Source organism: Dipodomys merriami, unplaced genomic scaffold (assembly GCF_024711535.1).
Source record: "Dipodomys merriami isolate MVZ:Mamm:240054 unplaced genomic scaffold, mDipMer1.0.p SCAF_8, whole genome shotgun sequence".
Lineage (NCBI taxonomy): Eukaryota > Metazoa > Chordata > Mammalia > Rodentia > Heteromyidae > Dipodomys > Dipodomys merriami.
In genome coordinates this window covers 8,841,612-8,866,348 of record NW_027206401.1, presented here as the reverse complement: position 1 = coordinate 8,866,348, position 24,737 = coordinate 8,841,612, and the positions used below count along the sequence as shown (strand labels likewise).

Here is a 24,737-nt window from a genome sequence, read left to right as displayed (position 1 = left end):
TCGCGGTGCGCCGCTGGTTCCTGCGGCCCGAGCGGCGGGAGAGGCGAAGCGAGAACCTCCGGGAGGAAAAGGAAGAAGGAGCGGGGTGGGGCGCGCGGGGACCCGGGCCTGAGCGCGGGACACCGAGCCCGAGCGGGGCGGAGAAGAGAAGGCGCCGCGCCAGCCCCTCCCCCGCCGCGGCCCGCCCGCCCCGGCAGCCCGCGCCCAGCCCGCCGCTGCGCCCGCCCCGCGGCCATGCCGGGGCCCGGCCGCCCCTGAGGGAGCCGCGCCCGCCCGCCCGCCCGCCCGCCCGCCCGCGCCCGCCGCCGCCGCCGCCGCCGCGTCCCCCGCCGGCCCCGTCCTGCGCTTCCCACCCGCTGCGGCGGCCGCCGCCTCTTCCGCCGCCGGGCCCGGGCCTCCGCGCAGACAACATGGAGGCCGTGAAGACCTTCAACAGCGAGGTTGGTACCGCGATCGGGCCTCCCTCCTGCCCGCCCCGGCCCGGCGGCGCTCGGGGTTCCCCCCTTCCCCCCCCCCCCGGCCCCGCGCGGAGGGTGGGCGCGGGCCTTCCCGGGCGGGGCGGCCGGGCCCCGCCGCGGCGGGGGGGAGGGGAGGGGAGCGGGCAGCGCCGCCCCGCGGAGGGCGGTTCCGGGGCGGAGAGGTTCCGGGGCGGCCGGCGGTCCGCGGGCGGCGGCGGCGGCGCGGGTCCCAGGCCCGGCCCCCCCCCCCCGGGACCTCCCGCTCCCCCCCACCCCCAGGCCCCGCGCGGCACGGGGCGCGCGCGCCGGCCGCGGGACCTCCCTCTGCAGACCTTCCCGGCCTGCTCCGGCCGGGCTGCTCGACGGGGCCCGGAGGACCCCGGAGGACCCCGGGCGCTGGTGCGCGGTGGTAACCCGCACCGCTCAGTGCGGGAGCGGTGGCGGGGCTCCGTGATTCCTCCCCGCCCCGTGCTGTCATCACCCATGAGAGGGGAGACTCGGTTCCCGCGGGCTCTTCCCGGTCCCACCGGAGCCCCGGGCTCGTCGATTTACTTTTCATGTTTTGTAAACATGCAGGTGTGGGGTTTTCTCTGTGTAATCGAACTTACCGATCCGGAAGACAGACTTGAATACACAGTCTACATGGCTGTTAGCATGCATGTCCGACGTGTGTATTGCACGTGCACGTGTAGCGCACGTAACGTGCACATCACACAGGTGCATATGCGCACATACACTCGATTGCATATCGATATAGACACATTTAGCGTTTGATTTCTTTTGAAGATGTGATTTCAGTTTAGTTGCCACATGAAATGGAGCAAGTACGCATCCGGACAGCATTATTTCTTACCTTTAACTCTTAAATGTGATGCTAACTGAGTTGCCATAGTTTCTATGAACTTCTGATTTGGAAGTGGTCATACTCTATTCGATGATGGTTGTGAAATGTCTCAAGTACCGCCTTCAGAACATACCAGACTGTGATTACCGAAACAGACCACAGCTTTTAAATGCCCTTTACACCACGTGTGGTGCCACATTACATAACCTTTTTTGTAAAGGATTTTTTTTAAGGCTTTTATCTTTAAAAATATCTTTTTCAGGGGCTGGGAAGGTGGCTCAGTGGTAGAGCACTTGCCTTGCATGCTTGAGGCCCTGGGTTCAATTCCTCAGCACCACATAAGAAAAAAGCCGGAAGTGGTGCTGTGGCTCAAGTGGTAGAGCGCTAGCCTTGACCTGAAGAGCTGAAGGACAGCGCCCAGGCCCAGAGTTCAGGCCCTACAACTGGACCAAAAAAAAAAATTATCTTTTTCATACATAACTAGAAGATTTGAGATTTTTATGGATTCACAGCTGACAACTTGGGATGGGGAAGCTATCTCTATTTGTAAAATCTGGTTCTCCTACCCAATACATTGTAGTACTTAGGATATAGAATAGAAAGAACTTAGTGATGAAATGATACAATGTGTCCAGTTCTTGTTAGTGGTTTTGAAAGAACCACGTAGCTTTTGCATTTGCTACACACAATGCTACAATTACTACACACGAAGATTTTTAAATTATAAAAAAAATCCTTATTTCCACAGCAATTTAATTAGACATAACGGTCTTGTAAAGTTTTAATGTCTGTGTTTAGGAGGTCTCCGGAAATACATGCCCTCGTCCTTGCCGTCCTGGGTGTTTTCAGCAGAACTCCACCCTGGGGATGGAAACTAGTGCTAGTGCCCTCTCTTCACAGAAGAGCACAGTGCAGAAGAAATAGTACTTTCTAGTTTTTTTAAAATTCTGATTAAAGATAAGAGGCCTGACATGTACATGCCTAGCTAGGTGAGCCACCACACACCTAATTTTTGCAGGACGGTGCAATTTCTGGTAGTTCCATTTTAATGTGTGTAGTCCCCTCACCTCCATGGATTTCAAAGAATTTTTAACGTTTTTTGGCTTTACTAACATGCTGTGTGTTTATCATGTTTTAAATTAGAGATTACTTAAATAGGATGAAATTTTGAAGTGAAGTTCATCTAGAAGATTCAGAAAAACAGACATTAATTGTCTTGTTTAGACAGCCTTGTTAACTTAAGCATTAGAGCTTTTTGTATTTGCAATGTACTATTATTGTTATTGCAAGTAGGCATATACTGAGAAGTTCAGTAAGTACTGTATTCCATTAAGTTGTATTGCTAAGTACAAAAATATGAAAAAGTATCTGAGTGACAGGATTAGGAAAAACTGTACTGTGAATTTGGCTTTTAGAAGCCTTTATTCTTAGGTTAGTTTATCTCAACTTTACTGCTAAGTTTCAAAGTATTTTTGAAGGACAATTACTGTGAAATTCTGTTTGCCACAACAAGGTCCCACAATTTAGCCTCAGGATCATTGCACGTGTTTTTCAACAAGACATTTTTGTGCCTTAAAATGTTTCAAATATGAAATGCTTTTATGGCTTGCTAATCCTCAGTTTCCAAGCCTGAACTTTACCACTCAGTTTTCAACTTAACAGAGAACATTAGCTTGAAAATAACAGCATGCCTGAGTTTCCTAAGATAAGAATATGCAAAATATGGATGTTTCTCAGTGTGAAAGCCCTTGGCCTCCCTGGTATGGTGGGTGTGAATCCTCACTGCTGTCTGTCTCCCCCCTACAGTTTCTTAACGTGTGGAAAATTACTATGTCAGAAGATTACTTGATTGTGTAAGAATTTTGGTAAATTTCTCTTAATCATGACTTGAGTGAGATTTGGGTTCTAGAATTCTTTTTTTTTTTTTAAGTGCCCAGTTTGCTGATTGTGTGTGGAAGCCACAATTTTTATTTCAGCCCCAACACAGTGATGAAAGTTAAATTACCACAACTGAGGTGGAATTTTTAGATCTCAGGCCCAAACACCTGAGATTCCACCATGTCAGGTCTGGCCGTTTGACCCTGCACATGAGATAAAGAGACATGGTGATGGACAGAGAAAGGAGATTTATTACATGGCCTGGGCATGCCTTGGGAAGACAGTATTCATTTCTTTTTTTGGTCCAGTCATGGGGCCTGAAATCTGGGTTTGGACGCTGTCCCTCAGCTCTTCAGCTCAAGGCTAGTGCTCTACCACTTGAGCCACAGCGCCACTTCTGATTTTTTTCTGTTTCGCTTATGTGGTGCTGAGGAATCGAACCCAGGGCCCTCATGCATGCAAGGCAAGTGCTCTACCACTGAGCCACCTTCCCAGCCTCACTTCATTTCTAGCCAACTTAAATGGACAAAAAAATTGGGAGCAAGGAGATAGAGGAAACATAAACAGTCCCAATCACTGGTGTGTTGTGGTAGTCTGAGGTGACAGGCCTGGTCTCAGAATTGGTTAGGTGGAGCCTTGTTAAAATAAGAGTCATTGGTGCAGTGTAGAGTAGCCTGCTGTTCTTTCTGCTCCTCCCTAGGCCAGAGAGCATGACTCAAGGCAGAGGACACAGATACAGAGCTAAGGCTGGGATAACAGGCTTCTATCTGCTTTCAACTAATACATGGACCAGTAAGGAGTTGGTGTTACTCATCAAAAGCTGCTGTTGAGCCCTTTATGTGATGACTATTGTCAATTTTGAAATGATGAAAGGAGTTTGTCAAGATTGGATGATAAGATTCTTTAAGAGTTGATGTTTGGAGTAGTTAATGAAACAAGTTAATTTTTGGATTTATCTTGGTTTATAAATTCAGAAAGGATTCTATTACCTTTTATCATCCTTAGATTACTTAAATCCGTGGTGGCTTTTGTCCTTAGAATCCTGTAATTAGCCAGATAAGTAGCTCTGTAAACTGTTCAAGAATACAAAGTTTCCAGATGCAACATTCAGTACATTTTCTTTCATGTTCTATCTTATTTCTGTTTTACTTCATTTTCAGTTTCATCCAGAGTGTACATTCTGTCTAACTCTAGGACTTTTTATAATCTTTCCAGCAATATCTAGTAGTAGACATGGGATAGAAGGGAAAAGTGAAAAAGGCAGATAGAAAAACTTTTCTTTTTAGTTTATTTTCCCTTTGTGGTTTGGGAAAGAACATTATCTGAAGCATCCATAAAACATGACACTTCTCTTTGATTTTCATGACACTTCTCTTTGATTTTCGTCCATCAGGGTGGATGTTTCCTTTTTCTTTGCTGGTTGTATTTATTTATTTATTCGTCAGTCCTGGGGCTTGAACTCAGGGCCTGGGCACTATCCCTGAGCTGCTTTTTGCTCAAGGTTAGCACTCTACCACTTGAGCCACAGCACCACTGTTCATGTGATACTGAGGAATCAAACCCAGGGCTTATGCATGCTAGACAAACACTCTACCGTTAAGCCACATCCCAGTTCCTGCTGGTTGTATTTTCTAGTGACTGCATTGTAATTGTTAGTTGCTAATTTTTTTTTTCCATCTTGTTGAAAATCCCTTGCAAGAAGGAAGAATTCCACTAGCCTCTCCCTGCCCTAGTTGTTTACATTAGGGTTTCTTAATCGTGACTCCTTTGCTTCTTTGAGGTGGATAATTTTTGTGGGTAGCAGTTTTTTGCATAGTAGGATGTTTGGAAGCATCCCTGCCTTTACCCTCTATGTAGATACCATTGGCATCTTACCCATTGTCTTAACCAGAACGCTCTCTCGGAATACTAAATAAATGTCCTTTGTGGGACAATAAAATCTTGGTTGACAATGATTGATTTACATCCTCTCAGCTGTCTAGAGAACACTTGTGTGCTTTCCCTGTAGTGATCAACATCATTCTAGGTACATAGTCTTTATCTTGGTCTGTAAGTTCTGTGAGAATGGTGGCCATGTAGCCTTATTGCTTCATATCCTTGGTGCATAGCCCAATTTTTCATACCTTGGGTTGTATATGTATGGTACCCAGCACAGGTTTTCATACCTGGTAAATACATGTGGTCTATAGCATAGATTTTTTTTTTTATACTTAGCACATATGAAAGAGAGAGAGACAGACAGACAGACAGACTGTGTGTGTGTGTCCTGGATCTTGAACTCAGGGTCTAGATGCTGTTCCTGAGAATTTTTGCTCAAGGCTGGTGCTCTATAATTTGAGTCACATTGCTGCTTCCAGCGTTTTGGTGGTTAATTGGTGATAAGGGTCTCATGCACTTTCCTGTTTGGACTATGATCCTCAAATCTCAGCCTACTAAGTAGCTGGGATTACAGGCCTGAGCCATTGGTGCCCAGTAGTTTCTTGAATAAATGAATGGATAATATACCAGGAAACTGACCAAGCTAATTAACTTTTCTAGTCATTTGGCTTTAAAATGCATATAAGTTCTCTACTGGTAGGTAGCTTGTCTAATTTAATACCAGCCCAACTTGGAGGACTTAGTATGCCTAAGCATTACTTGAGAGGTAGTTATTTGTTTGTTTTTTTGGGGGGGAAGGGGGGTCCGGTCGTGGGACCTGAACTCTGGGCCTGGGCGCTGTCCCTCAGCTCTTCAGCTTAAGGCTAGCGTTCTACTACTTGAGCCACAGCGCCACTTCCAGCTTTTTTCTTATGTGGTGCTGAGGAATCAAACCCAGGGCCTTATGCATGCAAGGCAAGTGCTCTACCACTGAGCCACCTTCCCAGCCCTGAGGTATTTTTTATGGGTACTGTAGGAATATAGATTAACTATGTAGATCAGAAATTTAGATCAGTATTCTGATCTGTTAATCATTTTCACTTCTTTACTATGGGATGATGAGGAGGGTTGGGACTTCTATTGGTGATTTTGGTTAGGCTAAATCGATTCGAGTTTTATGTTGTATAGTAATCACATTACTTTCAAGTGTTTTAAATTGATTTAAAAATGATTGCCTAGCAATAGATTTTTATTTTATCCAGATTAAAAATTTTAGAATAGAAAGGCAATTGAGATTGGTAGTACTTTCGAAACTGCATGATTTGAATGTGTTAAAATCTAAATCCTTCATGATTGCATGTAAAAAAAATTGACAAGATTAAAATCTGTATTATAGGTATGGTCAAGCCATTTTATTCTAGACTAGTATTGTGGTTTTGATGAACATTTCCTTAATCACTTGCTGCTTTTTTAGAAAGGTATAGATAACTTATAGAACTGGCAATGATGTTATGTATTTACATTATATTTATGCAACTTCAGATACCTGTTTCTAGAGCCAGTTTTGCTGTTACTGGACAGTAACTCAGTGGTGTGAGAGAATGTAATCATTGACCTTGTACACTGGCTGAGCTCCTAAATTCTTAAGTGAGCTCATTTTGTCTGGTTTTGTTTTCTCAACATCTTTCTCTGCTCCTCTCTCTCAGGATTGTGCCTCTACTCCTGCTTGTACAGACTGCTTTTCCAGCAGCATGGACACAAGAAGCATAGTAAGATGATCATAATCCACATAAGGCAGGCTCTTTGGAAAATACTAGGTTTAAATTGGTAGTGAAATGTATTGAATATATGGGTATAGACTGGGAAGTAGGAATTTCTTTCAAAAAATGGGATGCTGTTCTTATCAGTGACCATAAGTTATAAACTCAAGATTGTATTCTACTCCACATAATTTTACAGTGTTTTTAGTAAGACAGTACAGCATAATTTAACTGCAGATGACTTAATTTGATGGTTGGAAATGAAATCTTTTTTTTTAGGAAGTTTTTCAAATTATTTAAAAATACACTATAGGGATATAGATTACATGAAAGTTTAGATTTTCTAATTTTACAAGAGCAAAGTGTGGTAGATATGCTTCAGTTATGAGACATGAATTCTGATGAGAAGTACTTACAGCATGTGGTTTCTTATTTGAATTAGTTTTATCTCAAGTATCATGGTAAACATGATACATTTGTTCCTTCTGATTTTGATTTTATGTATTTATTTCATCTTTATAATTCTCTTATGAGAGTGTCTGATAAAGCCATATTTTAAATTCAGGGGAGAATAACTGTATTATAATACCTGTTGTAGGAGAAATATCTGTCATTGACATTACCTTTTTTATTTAAGATGAGAATTTGATCATTCATGTTCTCTAAAGGTACTTAAGACTACTAAGTTAATGTGTACCAAGTTTGTTTTTAAAATAATTTTGCAACTTAATGCAGTTTATTTAGGATGACTTGGAAGGATTTTGTTCTTTCATTCATTCATTTAATTCTTAGTAAATGATTATTAAATGCCAGGCTGTTTTCTATCTTGGACACAGTGGTAAACCACACAAAGTCTTGCCCTTTCAGAGCTGAGCTTCTTGTGATTTTTTTTCTTTTTTTTTTTGGCTCTTCAGGATTGTTCCTAGGGCCCATGCTGCAGAGCTGGGAGTGGGGCAGCATTCTGACTTCAGGCTTCTTGCAAAGAGTTGGCTGTACTTCTTTCCAGGCCCAGTTCTACAGTTCTGTATGACTTACTCTGGGTATCTTCCTCAGAGCCTGATTGCTCTGCTGGGCTTCTGCTCAGAAATGGCTGAGCAGGTAGATGATTTTCATTTTCCAGCAATGGGAATGTATGACTAGTGCCATTACTTTTTATGTTATCTAAATTTTCTGTTATGTGTTTCATAAAGTCACATTTGATGTTTTAGGATGACAACTATTTCTTGTAAAATACAGCTCTATGGATTTTTGTCAGTGAGGTAAAATTAGTCTCCACATGCTTTTGGAATTTAGATTGAATTAAAAAATTTTTATTTTAAAAACAAACTCTTGATTTAAGTATGAAAAGATTTGTTATTCCTTCTATAAATTTATTTCCTGAATTTGGACTGATTCCCCAGAGCTCATTTCATCCTCTTTTGAGTAAAGGCCAAAGCACTTTGGGTCATATATACATTTCTTATGTAGTATCTCAAAAGTCGACAACAATTTTTATTTAATGATCTTCTTTAATAATGTTTTTGATACTATAAGATTTTATGGAAAAAATTGAAGTGTTCTGAATTCAACAAAATACTGGAAGCAAATGGTTTAAAAAATCTGCCGGTTGCTGGTGGCTCATGCCTGTAATCCTAGCTACTCAGGAGGCTGAGATGTGAGGATCTTGGTTCAAAGCCAGCCAGGGCAGGAAAGTCTGTGAGACTCTTAACTCCAGTTAACCACCAGAAAACTGGAAGTGGCGCTGTGGCTCAAGTGGTAGAGTGCTAGCTTTTAGCCGAAGAGCTGAGGGACAGCGCCCAGGCTCAGAGTTTAAACCCCACGGCCAACAACAACAACAACAAAATGTCTGGAGTAAAATTATTTTTGTTGGTGCTGGGATTGGACCCAGGATCATGGGCACAGTGAGCATGTCCTCTGCTACTGCTAGTTGTGGAATAAAGGATTTCTTTATCTTTGCTCTCTCCTTGAGTCTACAAATCTTGAATAAGAATTTTTTTGTCAATCTTTTTTTCCCTCATGGAATTCATAGGAACCTTTAATAAGTTTCTAAAACCAAAATATCTGATATTTACACTGGGTAGTAGTTTATGTGGCAGTTGATAACTGTAATGGAGAAATGTCTAGGTAATGTCTTTTGAAATTCTATTCTCAACATTTGTTGGAATTGTGCAACTTTAAAATACATTGTCCCAGGGTATGCCTTCTGAATGTGGGAGGTGGAGGGGTCCAAAACAATACCTCCCTACTCTTGCACTACCCAAGACTGCAGATGGTCGTTTCTTTCATAGAGAAGTATAGTATTTGCATATAGTCCACACACATCCTCCTGTATACTTTATTACTGTTATTGTTACTATTATTTGTCGGTCATGGGACTTGAACTTGGGGCCTGGGCACTGTCCCTGAGCTCTTTTGTTCAAGGCTAGTGCTCTAACACTTTGAGCCACAGCTCCATTTCTGGTTTTCTAGTGGTTAATTGGAGATATCATGGACTTTCCTTCCCAGGCTGGCTTTTGAACCACGATCCTTAGATCTGTGTCTTGAGCAATTAGGATTACAGGCGTGAGCTGCCAGTACCCTGCCTGCATGTGCTTTAAATTACCTCTGTTGGTACCTAGTGCAAGTCAATGGCATGTAAATATCTTGTTGTATGTTTGTAGATTAATGACAGAGACAGACATAACAGGAACTGAACATAACATGATCAGTGTAGATGTACATTTTTGCCTGAATATTTTAAATTGGTGATTGGTTGGGTTCACAGATGAAGAACCCATAGATACTGAGGATCATCTGTGTATAAGTGTTTCATGCTCTTCTTTTCCCCTGCTCCAAATCATCATTTTTCAGCAAACCTTTTACGAAAACTTGAGTGAAGAGTAGATTAGATTGATTTTTACAGACAGTACAACTGAGGTCCAGTATTGCGACTTCTTTGGAGATTAGAACAGCAGGGGCCTCGTTCTCAAACCCTTCCTTCTGAGGACAGCCAGCACTCAGGCTCTCATAATTCCTCTTACTGGCATCATATCCAAATGTAAATTAACTTGATATTTTTTCTTATTATTTGAAACTTCATAATTTCATATTTATAGAAAAGTTGTAAGGAAGATATTTTTATATATATTTTTACCCAGATTCTTGTGTGTCATATTAACCTTATTCTGATTCTACACATACATGCACATAAATACTTTTTTTTTTTTTTTTGGTTGGCCATGGGGCTTGAACTTCTGGGCCTGGGCACTGTCCCTCAGCTCAAGGCTAGTCCTCTACCACTTGAGCCACAGCGCCACTTCCAGTTTTCTGGAGGTTTATTAGAGATAACAGTCTCACGGATTTTCCTGCCCAGTCTGGCTTTGAACCAAGATCCTCAGATCTCAGCCTCCTGAGTAGCTAGGACTACAGGCGTGAGCCACCAATGCCCGGCATTTTTTTTCTATTTTGAGAGTAAATTCCAATGCATGGTGCCCTAAATTGCTGTTTCTTTTCTTTTAAAAAAAAAAAAAACAAACAAACCAGAAAAACAGATTCATTTATTTAATCATAGAACGGCTTTTAAAATTGGGAAATTGGGGCTGGGAAGGTGGCTCAGTGGTAGAGTGTTTGCCTTGCATGCATGAGGCCCTGGGTTCCATCCTTCAGCATAACATAAGCAGAAAAAGCTTCAAGTGGCGCTGTGGCTCAAGTGATAGAGTGCTAGCCTTGAGTTGAGGGACAGCACCCAGGCCCAGAGTTCAGGCCTCACACGTGACAAAAAAAAACAACAACAAAAAAACAAGCATGGGGAAATTGACAATGACAGGTTGTGTGAATAAGTCCTATATCACATCTTAACATTCATTTATCTTATCTCTTTTAATCCAGTGCAGTTACCCTTTAGGAACTTTGAGATAATATTTGGTAGGACAAGGTGTCAATTTTTGCAGTTCCCTTCATATTTATTTGTCTACCATTTCTGCAGTAATAATAGGTCCAGATTGTACATTTTGGGCAGCAAGACTCCAGAAATGATACTAAACCCTCAATGCACTATACCTGGTTGCCCATGTTTAACCTATTAATAGGCTTTTTTTCCTTTGGTGCCCATGCTGGGACTTGAACTCAGGACCCTGAGCAGTGTCTCTTAGCTTTTTCTCAAGGCTAGTGTTCTCCACTTGAGCTACAACTCTACTTCTGAATTTTTAGTGATTAACTGGAGTTGAGAGTCTCATGGACTTTCCTGCCTGGCTGACTTCAAACCACGATCTCAGCCACCCTCCTCCCTTTTCCCCAGTAGCTAGGATTACAGGTATGAGCCACTGGCACCCTGTTTCTTACATCTGTTTTAAAAGCCAGTTTCAGACCAGCAGTGGAGAGTTCGTTTTGTAGTTCCTTTCTAAATCTGTAGTTTCTTACCCTGACAATGAGAAATCTGTCATTTATAGTATGTTTACTAAAATATGCAGCAGACAGTGCTCCCAAGGTCACAGAAGCTTATGTCTGTGAAAGAGGCTTTATCAACTAGAGTTCAGAATTTTATGGTATTTTGCTTAACCCGATGGTTAACAATCAGAATACTGACAGGAATGTTACTTGGTTAGTTTTTCCTCTTTATAATGGCTTTGCTATTCATATGGAGTATAACACGTGTTTTTCACTAAAATTCTATTTTGACTTTCTTTTTCATGTTTGTTTGTTGTTGTTCAAGTCATTAAAGACAAATGAGCTTTAATTCTCATTTTCCTAGCTTCAGCTTTGTTACCACTTAGCGGTGGTAAAAATATAAAACAAGGAGCCATTCATTGGATGCTCTTCAAAACATCACTGAATTTAGAGGGTTAGACATGGAGAAGGGCTTAGGTTGGGTCTAATGGTGCAGATTCTACTGAGAGTTGAAAGAACATCTATCTCTCTGCAGAGAGCTCTTGTCTTGGGGTAGAATCCGGGGCCCCATAAGTTACCAAACTTTTTCTGAAGGATAGTATCTGCAGTCTATAAAGCCTGGTTTTCACTTTGACTTCAAATGTCAGACATGATTACCAGTTGTGAAGATGGGCAATTCTGGGGCCAAGGAAGTTAAAGAGAAATGAAGTATAGTGGGTGGTGGTGGTGGTGGTGATAGTTCCAATGTTTGGAGGGTTTTTTTCCAAAACGCCACCAAGATAAATTTCCTCACTGTGAAATGAGGGTTAAAAATCACCCACTTCAAACACCTTAGGACTATCCTTATTACTATTTGGTCAGATAGAGTAGTTTGGTACAACTTAAATAATTATGGTCTCTGAAAAGATGGAGATGCTGAGAATAGGTATGAACCTTTAGAAGAGTGTGCAGTTGTTAGGTGTCTGAGTTTTGTAGAATCCTTTTTTCTTTAGGTTGGAGTGTGGTTGGTTTCTTCCGTCTCTTTCCATCTTTTTGATGTTGTACTATGAGAGTATAAAGATATTTAAAAATGATTATGGGATATACTTGGTTTTAAATTTTACTTATATAGTGAACTGTTCTTGTATATGATTAAAGTTTTGGTAAATTGAAAAGCAAATTGAACAAAGAACATTTACATTTTGTTCAGTGCTGGTTATTAGAAATTATTAATGTTAAGCCTACTCATACCCTTTAACATTTTATTTAGCACATAAAGTAAGTATTCTGCTAAATATTGTACAGTCTTTCTGTTACTAGAAATGCTTGCTTTTTCTGTCATATAGTTTACCTTAGTTGTATCATACCTATTTATTGTGAACATGAAATGGTGAATTTATGATTATTGCTAGAAATAAAGTTCACAATTATTTCAGAAATTCTAGCTAACACTGTGGATTTGCTATGAAAAAGTTTATAAATGAGTGATTGTTTTTCTAGTCTGATTTTGGCCATTTCAGTATTACTGCTCTAAAACAAAAAAAGCAATATTTAAAAGTTGTGTTTGAATCTTGGAAAATGTAAACTGAAGACATTCATTTCATGTGTGCACATACATGTTTTCTTTCTTGGAGAGTAGCTTCTACATGCTTTGGTTGTAGAATTCGGTTGCTAAAGACCATCATAGTCTCTTCAGGAGATAGGTATAGCTCAAAATTATGGTTCTGTAATTGGATTCCTTGTTTACATGTCAAACTTGATTTCCAAAATCTGCCCTGAAAATTTTAGTCCTGAAAGATTCTGTCATTCAGAAATTAATTTGACAATGAGGCATCACCACTCAGAAACGATAAAACTTGTTCAGAATCACAGCTTATCAAAGGCAAGTACTTTGGGCCAAATTAGAATGCATTTATGGCCTTTACATCTCAATTCTCTGCTTTTGTTTTTTTCAGAATGGATTTATTTGAATGGAATATTGGAAGTTTTTGTTAGTTGGAGGTGGAGGGTAGAAGTTGGTAATTTTTCTATCACTGTGAGTGCACACTAGAACAGGTTAATAATGTGCTGCTCTTGTTCATAGAGTAGTAAGCCATAGAAAAGTATTCAGTGGCACTTTCCCAGCTACTCAAACTAAACTCTTCAGAAAACCAAGACAAGCTAGACAACCATGGTTGTCTTAGCAACCTGTAGGTTAGGCTTCTTCTTTTTCACCTTTTAATAATGGTGGCTATTTTGTGTCGATTTCATTTAGACTTATGCTAAATGCTGTTTAGAAGGCTCCAATGTTTTAAAGCTACAAAATCAGTGTGGCTGCTGTCAAAAACAGATGTGGCAGATAACAGACAGCAAAGGAAGAGAAGGTAGGAGGTGTATCATCACAAAATGGTGTTAGACAAGTTAAGTATTAATTTTGATTAATAAGGTTTCTAATTAAGGTTTTTTTGGTTCTAGCTCTTTAAAATTTTTTAATTAAAAATTGGTTCTAGAAGGCTGGGAAGGTGGCTCAGTGGTAGAGTGCTTGCCTTGCATGCAGGAGGCCCTGGGTTCGATTCCTCAGTACCACATAAGCAAAAAGAAAAAAGTCAGATGTGGTGCTGTGGTTCAGTTGGTAGAGTGTTAGCCTTGAGCTGAAGAGCTGAGGGACGCGCCCAGGCCCAGAGTTCAGGCCCCATGACTGGACCCCCCCCCAAAAAAAAATTGGTTATAGAGGTATGTACAGAGTGGGTTACAGTTACATAAGTCAGGTAAAGAGTATTTCTTTTAGTACAGTTGTCACCCCTTTCCTCACTCTGTTTTCTAGTTATTCTATAAAAAATAGAAATAGTGACATTTCTCTCAGGATTGATGTGAATATTTAAAAATCTAATAGCTTTATGAAGTATTAAAAGCTAACTACTTTTAGTGGGCGCAGTTGTTAGCTCACTTCTATAATTCTAGTACTCAGGAGGCTGAGATCTGAGGATTGTGGTTTGAAGCCCATTCCTTAAGGCAAACCATCAAAAAAAAAAAAATGGAAGCAGAGTTGTGCCTCAAATAGTACAGAACTATCCTTGACAATAAAGCTCAAAGACAATATCTAACTAGGTCCCAGAGTTCAAGCTCCAGGACCGGCAACAAAAGATAGCAAGGGGGAGGCATGAGGGAGAGTTGAGGAGGTGGGGAGGGAAGGGATGGTAGGGGAAAAACAAAGGAGGACGTAACAATTCTTGATAGGAAATGTACTCATTACCTTACTCATTTAAGTGTAACTCCTGTGTACAGTATCTTTACAATAAAAAAAATATATAAAAAAGTAATAAAAATGAGCAAGAAGGGAAGGGGAAGAAGTCATTAGTTTTCTCTAAAGTAAAAATTTGTTTCAAGATAGTATTTATATTGTCAAAGTTTGAAAATAGTTGAACAATTCTGGTACTGGACTTGATTGAACCCAGTGCCTGGGCAATGCTGCTTAGCTTTTTCACTCAAGGCTGGTGCTCTACCACTTGAGCCACAGCTTCATTTCTGGCTTTTTGGTGACTAATTGGAAATAAGACATGAGTTTTCCTGCCCTTGCTGGCTTTGAACCATAATCTTCAGATTTTATTCAGCCTCCTGAGTATCTAGTGATACAGGAGTGAGCCACTGGTACCTAGCCTGAACAGAATACCACAATAAACTTCAGACCATTACTGACAAGTATTTTATTGTTAGTTGAGCATGTAATAATCCCAGGGGACCGTGTGGAGGGAAGCAGGCACAGGAGAAATATTACTGTAAGGTTTATTGGAGGGGCCATATCTCCCAGGAGAGGGAGCTCATGGCCTCTGCCCCCGTCTGAGTGGCAGGTAGGTCTGGAGCTGGTAGCAAGGTAGGTGCAGAGCTCAGGTTTGGGTGGAGCTAAGGACCAGAGGTGGGGATAATACAGCAAGGCTTTTAAGAAAATCACTTTTACCCCTTGTACAACTAATCAATTAAAAAATAAACACCACCGCTTCCACTAGCATTATTTACACAGGCACATTTATAATATATGTAATATAATATACATATTATATACATTACATTATATGTAATATATAATATAGTATATATAATGTAATATTATATAATATATATTATATTACATATATAATAGATACAAGCATATGAAAATTGTCAGGCTTTTAATGGTTATTTTCTGAAGAGAGCAGTAGGTGGATTAGCCTGGCGAATGGAACTTTTAATAGCTTAAAATTTTTCATGAGCATTTACTGTTATATTATTTATATAGTACTTTCTCTGAACCCAGAAGAGCGTGTTGTCTTACTTAGCTTTTGGGAAAATGGCAGAGTTATCCTGGTTACCGTTCTTTAAATTTTTTTTTGTGTGTGTGTGTTAGAGGCAATGACCTTTTTGTTAAGCTTAGATTTGAAGCCCTTAAGCCTTACTGAAGATTGAGTAAAATTTATGTTTAAATGGAATATGTCTGGTTGTTATTTAATAAAATTTTATAATTCTTTGCTTGTAGGCTCCTGCTGTTACCTGGTTGATGGTTTTTGCTGCTGTTAGAGTATGTGTCTTCAGTCCTCTGCCATCTTACTTCCGGTCTCAGCTGTCTGTGTTTACATGGTTGTGAGCTGGTGGCTTTGTTCTGTTTTTGGAAGCTGTGTCACATGAGTGGGTAGCCAGAAGAATTGGGCTTGAGAGATGGTTCTATAACCTACTTAACATGGTTCTATAGCCATTTGAATTCAGTTGTTAACTTAAATGGATAAATCTGTCAAATTAGAAGAAAAAACTGTTTGGTGATACTGGTTTTTTACCTCAAGACCTTAGTGCTTACTAGGCAGTGTATACTAGACATTCAACCACTTGAGCCACCCTTGCAGCCCTTTGTGTTGTTTATTACTGAGATAGGGTCCTGCGTCATGCCTGTGCTATTTCTGCCTTCCTGTTTGTGCTCCTCATTTGGCTGGGATGATAGGCACTGTTCCCAGCCATTGGGTGAGATAGTGCCTTATGAACTTTTTGCCTTGGCTGATGTTAACCCTCAGTCTTCTAGAATTCCTCTTCTTGTGTAACCAGGATTACAGGCTTGAGCCACTGTGACTGGTAAAGAATACCAACCTTATCAGGCCATTCTGACAGTAGAATGTGATTCAATAGTGGCAGTGGTGTTTAACAATTGACAAAGTGCCAGGGCTGGGAAGGTGGCTCAGTGGTAGAGCGCTTGCCTTGCATGCATGAGGCCCTGGGTTTGATTCCTCAGCACCACATAAACAAAAAAAAAAAGCTGAAAGTGGCGCTGTGGCTCATGTGGTAGAGTCCTAGCCTTGAGCTGAAGAACTGAGGGACAGCGCCCAGACCCAGAGTTCAGGCCCCACGACTGGACCCAAAAGAAAAAAACAAACAGTTGACAAAGTGCCTTAGGTGTGAAAAGTAATACTTTTTCTTTCTTCTCTGTTGCCATGTGACTACCTTTCTTATTTACTCTTTCTAGGATGCTTAGTTCTTAGCATTTGTTCCTTGTTTCTTTGTTAACTCTTCAGGAGTGAGTGACTTTCATTTTTTAAAAATTTATTTATTTATTTATTTATTTGCTTCTGGGATTCTGTCTCTTGTCTTCTAAGTACTTTAGATGTATTTGCACCTAAAATCATACTGCTGTCGCTTCAAATTTAAACTTAATTTTTCTTCAACGGACTTTTTGCTTTTAGACTTATGTTTATATCACTAATAAGACCACTTTTCAAAGTACCCATTCTCAAAAAATTGGAATCTTCTAGATATTTCTTTCTCCATTTCTTATCAGTCATGAAATTCAGTGAAATTATTTTATTCTAATGTATTTTATTTTATTATTGTTGTTGTTGTTGGTTGTGGGGCTTGAACTCTGGGCTTGGGCGCTGTCCCTGAGCTGTTCAGCTCAAGGCAAGCTCTCTAGCACTTGAGCCACAGTGCCACTTCCAGTTTTCTGATGGTTAATTGAGATAGGAGTCTCATGGGTGAGATTTTTTTTTTCCCTGTGCCGCCTGGCTTTGAACCGCAATCATCAGAGCTCAGCCTCCTCTTGAGTATAGGATACAGGCATGAGCCACTGGTGACTGGCTGTATTTTATTTTATTTGTGCTGTCCTGGGGCTTGAACTCAGGGCCTAGACGCTGTCTCTGAGCTCTTCTGCTCAAGGCTACTGCAGAGCCAAAGCTTCACTTCTTGCTTTTTGGTGGTTAATTGGAAATAACCAATGGACTTTTTTTCATGGATTTTTCCACTTAGCCTGACTTGGAGCCACATGTTTCAGATCTCAGCCTCCTGAGTAGCTAGGATTATGGGGATGAGCCACTGGTGCCTGGCTCCAGTCATTTAAAAAAAAAAAAATACAGTATTTTTGAATCAGTGGTTATAGTTCCAAGGAGGCCACCATTGAGGAAGAAGCTAGGTGTTTTTGTTGTACAAAGCTGGCACTCAAGTTTTTTCCATACCTTTTATGCCGTGGTCTGAAACCACCTGGAATGGGCTACATTCCTATAGAAAATAAGAGTAGACATTAAAAGTAGATCTCAATTCATGCTCTTTACCTCAGATAAATGATGCCTGCAGATGCTTGATTCATTTTTTTTCCCCATAATGTTGTCCAGTTTCCCCAAATATACCACTTTTCAACAAATCTAATGTTTTCCCTTTATGACTTCAATTTAGGACATTACATGCCCTTTTTGGCTCGAGAGAATTACTTTCTATCATGCTTTTTGGGGAGACATATTTTTACAAAAGTAAAGGTAGGGAAACTTGGCAGATCACATGACAACTTAAGTGCTCTGTTAAAAAATGTGTGACTGACAGGAGTGCTTTTCCACGTTGCTTTTTAAATTTCTTCTGATTTTGACCACTTGGTCAAAACCATGTGTAATACATCTAAATAAGCCTGGCCTATTAGGAACATTTGCATCCTTCCTTTCCTTTTTTTTTTAAATTAAGTTTTTTATTGTGAAAATACTGTACAGAGGGGTTACAGTTACATGAACAAGGTAATGAGTACATTTCTTTTTTTTTTTTTTTGGTCGGTCATGGGGCCTGAACTCTGGGCCTGGGCGCTGTCCCTCAGATCTTCAGCTGAAGGCTAGCGTCAACCCCACTTCCGGCATTTTCTGCTTATGTGGTGCTGAGGAATCGAACCGAGGCCTCATGCATGCAAGGCAAGCACTCTACCACTGAGCCACCTTACCAGCCCCATGAGTACATTTCTTATTCAGCATTGTTGCCTCCTCCTTTGTTTTTCCTCCACCATCCCTTCCCTCCCATCTCCCTCCTCAGGTACATATCCCCCCCCCCCCCCAAGCCAGATTGTAAAGTTTGTTTTTCGACATAGCGTCTTGTACATCTCTGTTGCAATAGGTCAATCTGTGTCCCTATTTAAACAATTTGTTTTTTTCCCTTCCCCTCCCCAAATTATACCAACATCAAATACAGTGAAAACAGGGGTTATACTGTGGGGGAGGGACATACAAAGCACCAAAAAAAAAAAAAATCACATGGTACCTTATAACTATGTTAGAAACAATGGCAAGGAAGAAAAAAACACTTGTGTCTCTATCTTGGGGATCATTTCGCTTAATATCATCTTATCTGACCTTCTCTGCTTGTCCCAGACAAATACTAGTTATTGCAAATAAGGGAAATCATGGTACCTGTGTTTCTTTGGGCCTGGCTTACTTTACTTAATATAATTTTTTTCTAGGTCTTTATATTTCCTATCAAATGGGGTGATATCATTCTTTCTGATGGAGGCATAGAATTCCATTGTGTATATATACCACATTTTCTTGATCAATTCATCTACTGAGGGGCATCTGGGTTGGTTCCATATCTTAGCTATGGGAAATAGTGCTGCAATAAACATAGTTGTGCTGGTCCTTCCTTTCCTTTTATTCTTGATGGTAATACTTCAGTTTTTTGATTTGTTGTAGTCAGTTTTTAATTTGTTCACTTTCTAGTTTATATAGTAGAACTGATTTTTTAGATTATTAGATTATTTCTTTTACGTCACACTAAAAATTCACACTTTTTTAAGTATATACTTTTTTAGCATAAATATAAGGAAGGCTTTATAAGACAGTGTAAAACCATATTTATAAATATGCTTGTCATCTGCATGTCCTAGACATGATGCTATGAGCAGGCAGGGCTTACTGCATGGGAAGCTATGCCCTGTGTATATTTCCAGCTTTGTTCTTAATGGTATAGAAACCACCATTTTCCAGGAGTAAAGCAGAGCTGTCTATGCATCTCTTAACACATTCCCTTTCTTTTCTCTTTCATTTTAATTTTTGGAGGTACTGGGTCTAACCTAACCTCAACCTTGTTTGCTTCACTGGAATTCTACCATTTGAACCACATCTCTAGTCCTGCTTTTTGCTGCTTATGGAGATGGAATCTCAAGACTGTTTCTGCTTGGGTTTTCCTTAAGCCTCCATCGTCTGGATCTCAGCCTCTTGAATAGCTAGGATTATAGGCATGAGGTCCTCTCCCTTGTAATCGGCATTTGTAAAGATGTGCTGTGCAGTTAGAATCGTAGTTGCAGCAGGAGTCAGTCAACCCACCTCACTTTGTTTTCTTCATTAAGTCTGTGCCTGCTGTTTGCAGCTGTGTGTGTCTTTATTTGTAATCTGAATGCCTCCTCCAGAAGCACTTTTTAAAAATTACCTTTAAACATTTGTTCAAGCGTTTCAATTCGACGTGTACACGGCATCTTCCCTTCCTTCCATCCACTCCTACGCAGAAGCAGTTATTTCCTTTGGTTATTTTTCCTTGTGGTAAACTGAGGTTCTGCATCATCTACATTTTCAATAAAACATTAGTTTATTATTATTTTGTTAGATGCATATGGTAATGTGAGGAGAGAGTGAATAACAAAATATGCTCAAGTACTGAGGGTTAAGTTTAATGTACGCATTTCAAATAAGTATTAGCCTGTGATTACATTTTACATCATTATAACCTGTTGTAGCTACTGAGAATTTATAACATACTATGCATATGACTCCTTCCACTTCAGTAGTTTGGTAGGTGTGTGTGGGGAGAATCTTCATGCTGTTTTAGTTTCAGAAGGCCCATCATATATTACTGTGCTTATTTTACTGTGGCTTGATTTCATGTAAGTTGTCATTTACCTTGGAGCTTATTAATCAGTTGGTTTTGATTTTGTATTTTCTTTTTTTTTTTCTTTTTTTGTTTGTTTTGTTGGTTGTGGGACTTAAACTCAGGTCCTATGCACACATTGTCCCTGAGTTTTTTTGCTAAAGGCTAGCATTCTACCACTTTGAGCCACAGCATCACTTACAATTTTCTGGTAGTTAATTAGAGATAGGAGTCTCTTGGACTTTCCTGCCTGGCTGGCTTTACCGCGATTCTCAGATCTCAGCCTCCTGAGTAGCTAGGATTACAGGCATGAGCCACTGTTACCTGGCTTCCTATTTGGTTTTATTTGACTTTACCTTAATAGCAAAACTGTCATAGTAATGCTTAATTATTTAACTCTGAAAATTGTATGCAACTGTGGTTATTTTTATTATATAATATTACCCGTGATATTGGGAATTACTGCAGAGTAAAACATATTACAATGAACTAGTTTATTTTTGTTGGTTGTGGGGCTTTAACTCTGGGCCTGGGTTAGCTCAGGGCTAGCACTCTACCACTTGATCCACAGTGTCACTTCCCGTTTTTTCTGGTGGTTTCATTGGAGATAAGAGCCTCCCAAACTTTCCTGCCCAGGCTGGCTTTGAACCATGATCCTCAGATCTCAGCCTCCTGAGTTGCTAGGATTACAGGCATGAGCCACCGGCACCCAGCTTGCAATATTTTATGCTCTTTATTTCCTTACTGATTTCAGTGCTGGGGCATGTACCCAAAATCACCGAGCTACATCCCGAAAGTTTCTGATTTTGAGACAGGATCTTGTCAAGCTGCCAGGCTGGTCTCATCCCCAAAGTAGCTAGAGTTACAAACATAACCCTCCATCCTCAGGCCTGAATATGTTTTGTAGCTATAATTTCTTGTTGTTAGGATTATAGCCATAGGATTATAAAATATTTTAAACATAAAATTCTTAGTGGGAATAATTGAGAGGGCTTCCTTGGTCTGAACATTGTATGTAATATGAAATTACTTAGGTTACTACTTTTAGAACCAATTATTAACACCTAGTAACTGTTTTAGGCTTTGTGATGATATGGAAAAAAATACTCTGCTTGGCTACTAAGACTTCCAAAGGGAATGGAGAAGTATGGAGAGGTTGGTATATCTATACTTCAGTGTCCACACTGGTGGAGTACATCCCCTGCTGTGGCCTCAGTTTTTGGCAAGCAGTAGTCTCTAGAGAATTTAATGTTTTCTTTTTCTTGTAATTAATGCACTAATATTACATTCTCATAACTGTAAGCTAAAACAATGTTTTTCAAACAATATATGTATACGTTGTCGCAGTATTCAGGTTTGAACTCATGGCTTCACACTTACTAGATAGGTGCATGTGTGCATATATGTATACCATACATGTATTCATGTGTGGGTTCTTTTTATTACCAAAATATAAAACAAAGTGTCATACTCCCAAGATTTGCATTTGTAAATGTCATAGAAAAGTATTGTTAAGATTGGTTACTGCACTCCATTGTCTTCTGGTTTTGTTTTTTGATTTTAACTGGGTAAGAATTGTCTTGAAAATGTTTTTGTTTATGGCTTAAATAGATGATGGTTTGGAAGCCATCTAGATGGAAAGAGTGCCATGAAATAAATGTACGGGAAGGTTTTCTTTTCCCTTCAATGTAAAGAAAAGTGTTAAGGATTATGAAATTGTATTCAGTAGCTGTGACAGATTTCATTCTGAATATTTTTTCTTGTTTTTGTGTTACATTTAGGAAGTTAATAGTTACTGAAATATTTTAGATTTGTCATTTAATATTAGACATTCTGTTATTTCTACATTAATAATGTGTATTGGGTTAGCTTACTAAATCTTCACTGAATTTTTCTTCAGTAGGCTAAATGAACATTTTATGGTGATGGTGATGATATTGATGTTGGTGATAATGTAGTTGCACAAAGGGGTTATAGTTCCATAAGTCAGGGTTTGAGAACAGTGCTTCTCAGTAAATATCACTCCTTCCTTCATTCTCCCCTGCTTTCCACCTCTCATTACTACTCTCAAGTTACATAGTGTTTTTTACATATGTAAGTTGACTACAATGACTACATTTGCTCACCTTTCTTTACTCCATTCCTATGTGCTCCTCCCCTTGCCTACTTCCCCAAAATACATTTCTACTTCCTGATACTTGTTTTGATAATTAGTACATTAGTCCAAAGGAGTTGTACTGTTGGATTCTTCCCCTAAGTATACCTTCTTTAAGCATCTAAAGTGACCTTCTGGTACTGTTTTTGTTTCTGGTTGTTCTTTTTTTTCCCCCACTTCTAAGGTTTTTTTTTTTTTTTTTTTTTTTTTTTGGGTCAGTTGTGGGGCTTGAACTCTGGGCTTGGGCGTTGTCCCTCAGCTCTTCAGCTCAAGGTGAGTGCTCTAGCACTTGAGCCACAGCACCACTTTTGGCTTTCTGGTGGTTAATTGGAGATTAGAGTCTCATGGACTTTCCTGCCCAGACTGGCTTTGAACAGCAACCCTCACATCTCAGCCTCCTGAGTAGCTAGGATTACAGGTGTGAGCTACTGGCACACGGCTCATTGATTCTTTTCTGTAGCTTCTCTTTCAGGTTTTTTTTTTTTTTTGGTCGGTCGTGGGCCTGAACTCTGGGCCTGGGCACTGTCCCTCAGCTCTTCAGCTCAAGGCAAGTGGTCTACCACTTGAGCCATAGCGCCACTTCCGGCTTTTTCTGTTTTATGTGGTGCTGAGGGATTGAACCCAGGGCCTCATGCATGCAAGGCAAGTACTCTACTACCACTGAGCCACCTTCCCAGCCCCCTCTTTTGGTTTTTGAAAGCATCTCTATTCAGAAGTGTTCCCATTTTTCTTATTGAAGATGATTGTAGCTTCCTTGAAGTCTTTCTGTAATTCTAGTGTTGGTATCATTGTCTTCTCCCTTATTCAGTGAATAGATTTCCTCATGTGTACACACATACACATGTTGATAGTTCAGTGGGTTTCACCTCCATAGTGGACATTTTCACCTTTATGTCAAAAGACCTCAAGTTTAAATTGTCTAAGGACTGCTGGTAATTGTTGATGAGCCTATGGACTTGGATCAGTTCAAGATGCAAGGTCTGTCTTCCTTTTTTGTGGTTTCAGTGTAATTGCAGGTTTTGAAAGTGCTTGTTGTTCTGCTTATAGATGTATCTAGAAACATTCCATTCATGACTTAGTCCAGAAGTTGGGTAGTACTTGACATGGAATTTAGTTTTTAGAGCTTTTACTGTGGATCTTTTTAATGCAGGCACCAATTTCAGGATGGACCCAAAATTCAGGTTAGTTCATACTCAAACTTCTCCTGTTTTCTCTGGGACTCCCATATCCTACAGGCTACAGGGTGCACTCACTCCCTCTCTTCCACCATGAGTGAGGCAGTGCAAAATAAGAAAGCGAGCCCTTCCCCCGTTCTTTGGACAGTAGGTGTTTCTGTTCTGTTTCCATGTTGATGTGCACCATAAAGCCCATGTGCTTTTTTAGAGTATTTTAATCCCTCTAATACAAGCATTTGGAAAGGGTATGTTTTTTGGATTTAATTAAAGAACTTATACAGATAAGGTGGGGTTTTTTTTTGGTTTAAATTTAGCTATTTAATATTTCTTTTTGGAAGGAGGCTTGGTTATAGTTTTTCTTTATTACCAATGCAGTTGAGATTCTAAAATAATTGCCTTCTTTTTTAAACACTAATCAAAAATGTAATGTTAACCTTAGGCAGTTGCCATGCTTGAGAGATTTGGAATATTCTACTGAATGATATAATATGTAGGAAAGGATAACTAATTATAAGAATTTGTCATAGTAATTGTGTTAGCTTATTTATTTTTTGGTGCTAGGAACTGAGACTAATTGAGCATGCTAAGCACAAAGTCTACACCAAGCCCTCTTGTCAGCAAAGATAATTTTATCAAGCCAGATGTGTTAGTACACACCTGTAATCAGCATTAGGTGTAAAGACAGTGTGTTTCATGCCAATCTGGGATTCACACAAAGCAAGTTTGAGGGTGGCTTGGACCTTACAGTGAAATCCTCCCTGCCTCAAAAATATCAACAAAAAGAACATAACTAGTGAAATAAATCTGAATATTTACTTTTAACTCATATGTCTAAAATCTTAAAACAAACCTACTGCTAGTATTAGGGCTTTAATGCAGAGTCTTGTGCTTTGGCTTTGCTTTTTGCCCATAGCTGGCACTCTACTGAAACATACCTCCATTTCCCAAAATAGTGGATTTCTGTTTTTTTGCTTTTTAAACAATCAGAAAAACATAAAAAATATTTTCACCTGTGGGACTTGAACTTGGGTTTGGACACTGTCTCTGAGCTTTTTTGCTCAGGACTGTAGCTCTAGCACTTTGAGCCACAGCTCCACTTTGGTTTTCTGGGGCTTACTTGGAGAACAAGACCGAGCTGGCTTCAATCTGTGATCCTCAGATCTTAGC

General features: G+C 40.1%; 1 protein-coding gene across 2 annotated transcripts in view; it reads left to right on the top strand.

Moving 5' to 3' along the window:
- Nucleotides 1–325: 325 nt before the first annotated feature.
- Nucleotides 326–24,737, top strand: part of Scaf8 (SR-related CTD associated factor 8) — a 76,939-nt gene continuing 52,527 nt past the window's right edge. Inside the window, exons 1-2 of one of the 2 annotated variants that reach the window (XM_070010676.1) lie at nucleotides 326–440; nucleotides 6,744–6,806. In XM_070010676.1, the coding sequence (XP_069866777.1) occupies nucleotides 411–440; nucleotides 6,744–6,806 (93 nt within the window). In that variant the 5' untranslated portion in view covers nucleotides 326–410. The remainder of the gene's footprint in view (nucleotides 441–6,743; nucleotides 6,807–24,737) is intronic. The other variant, XM_070010677.1, reaches the window with a different exon arrangement.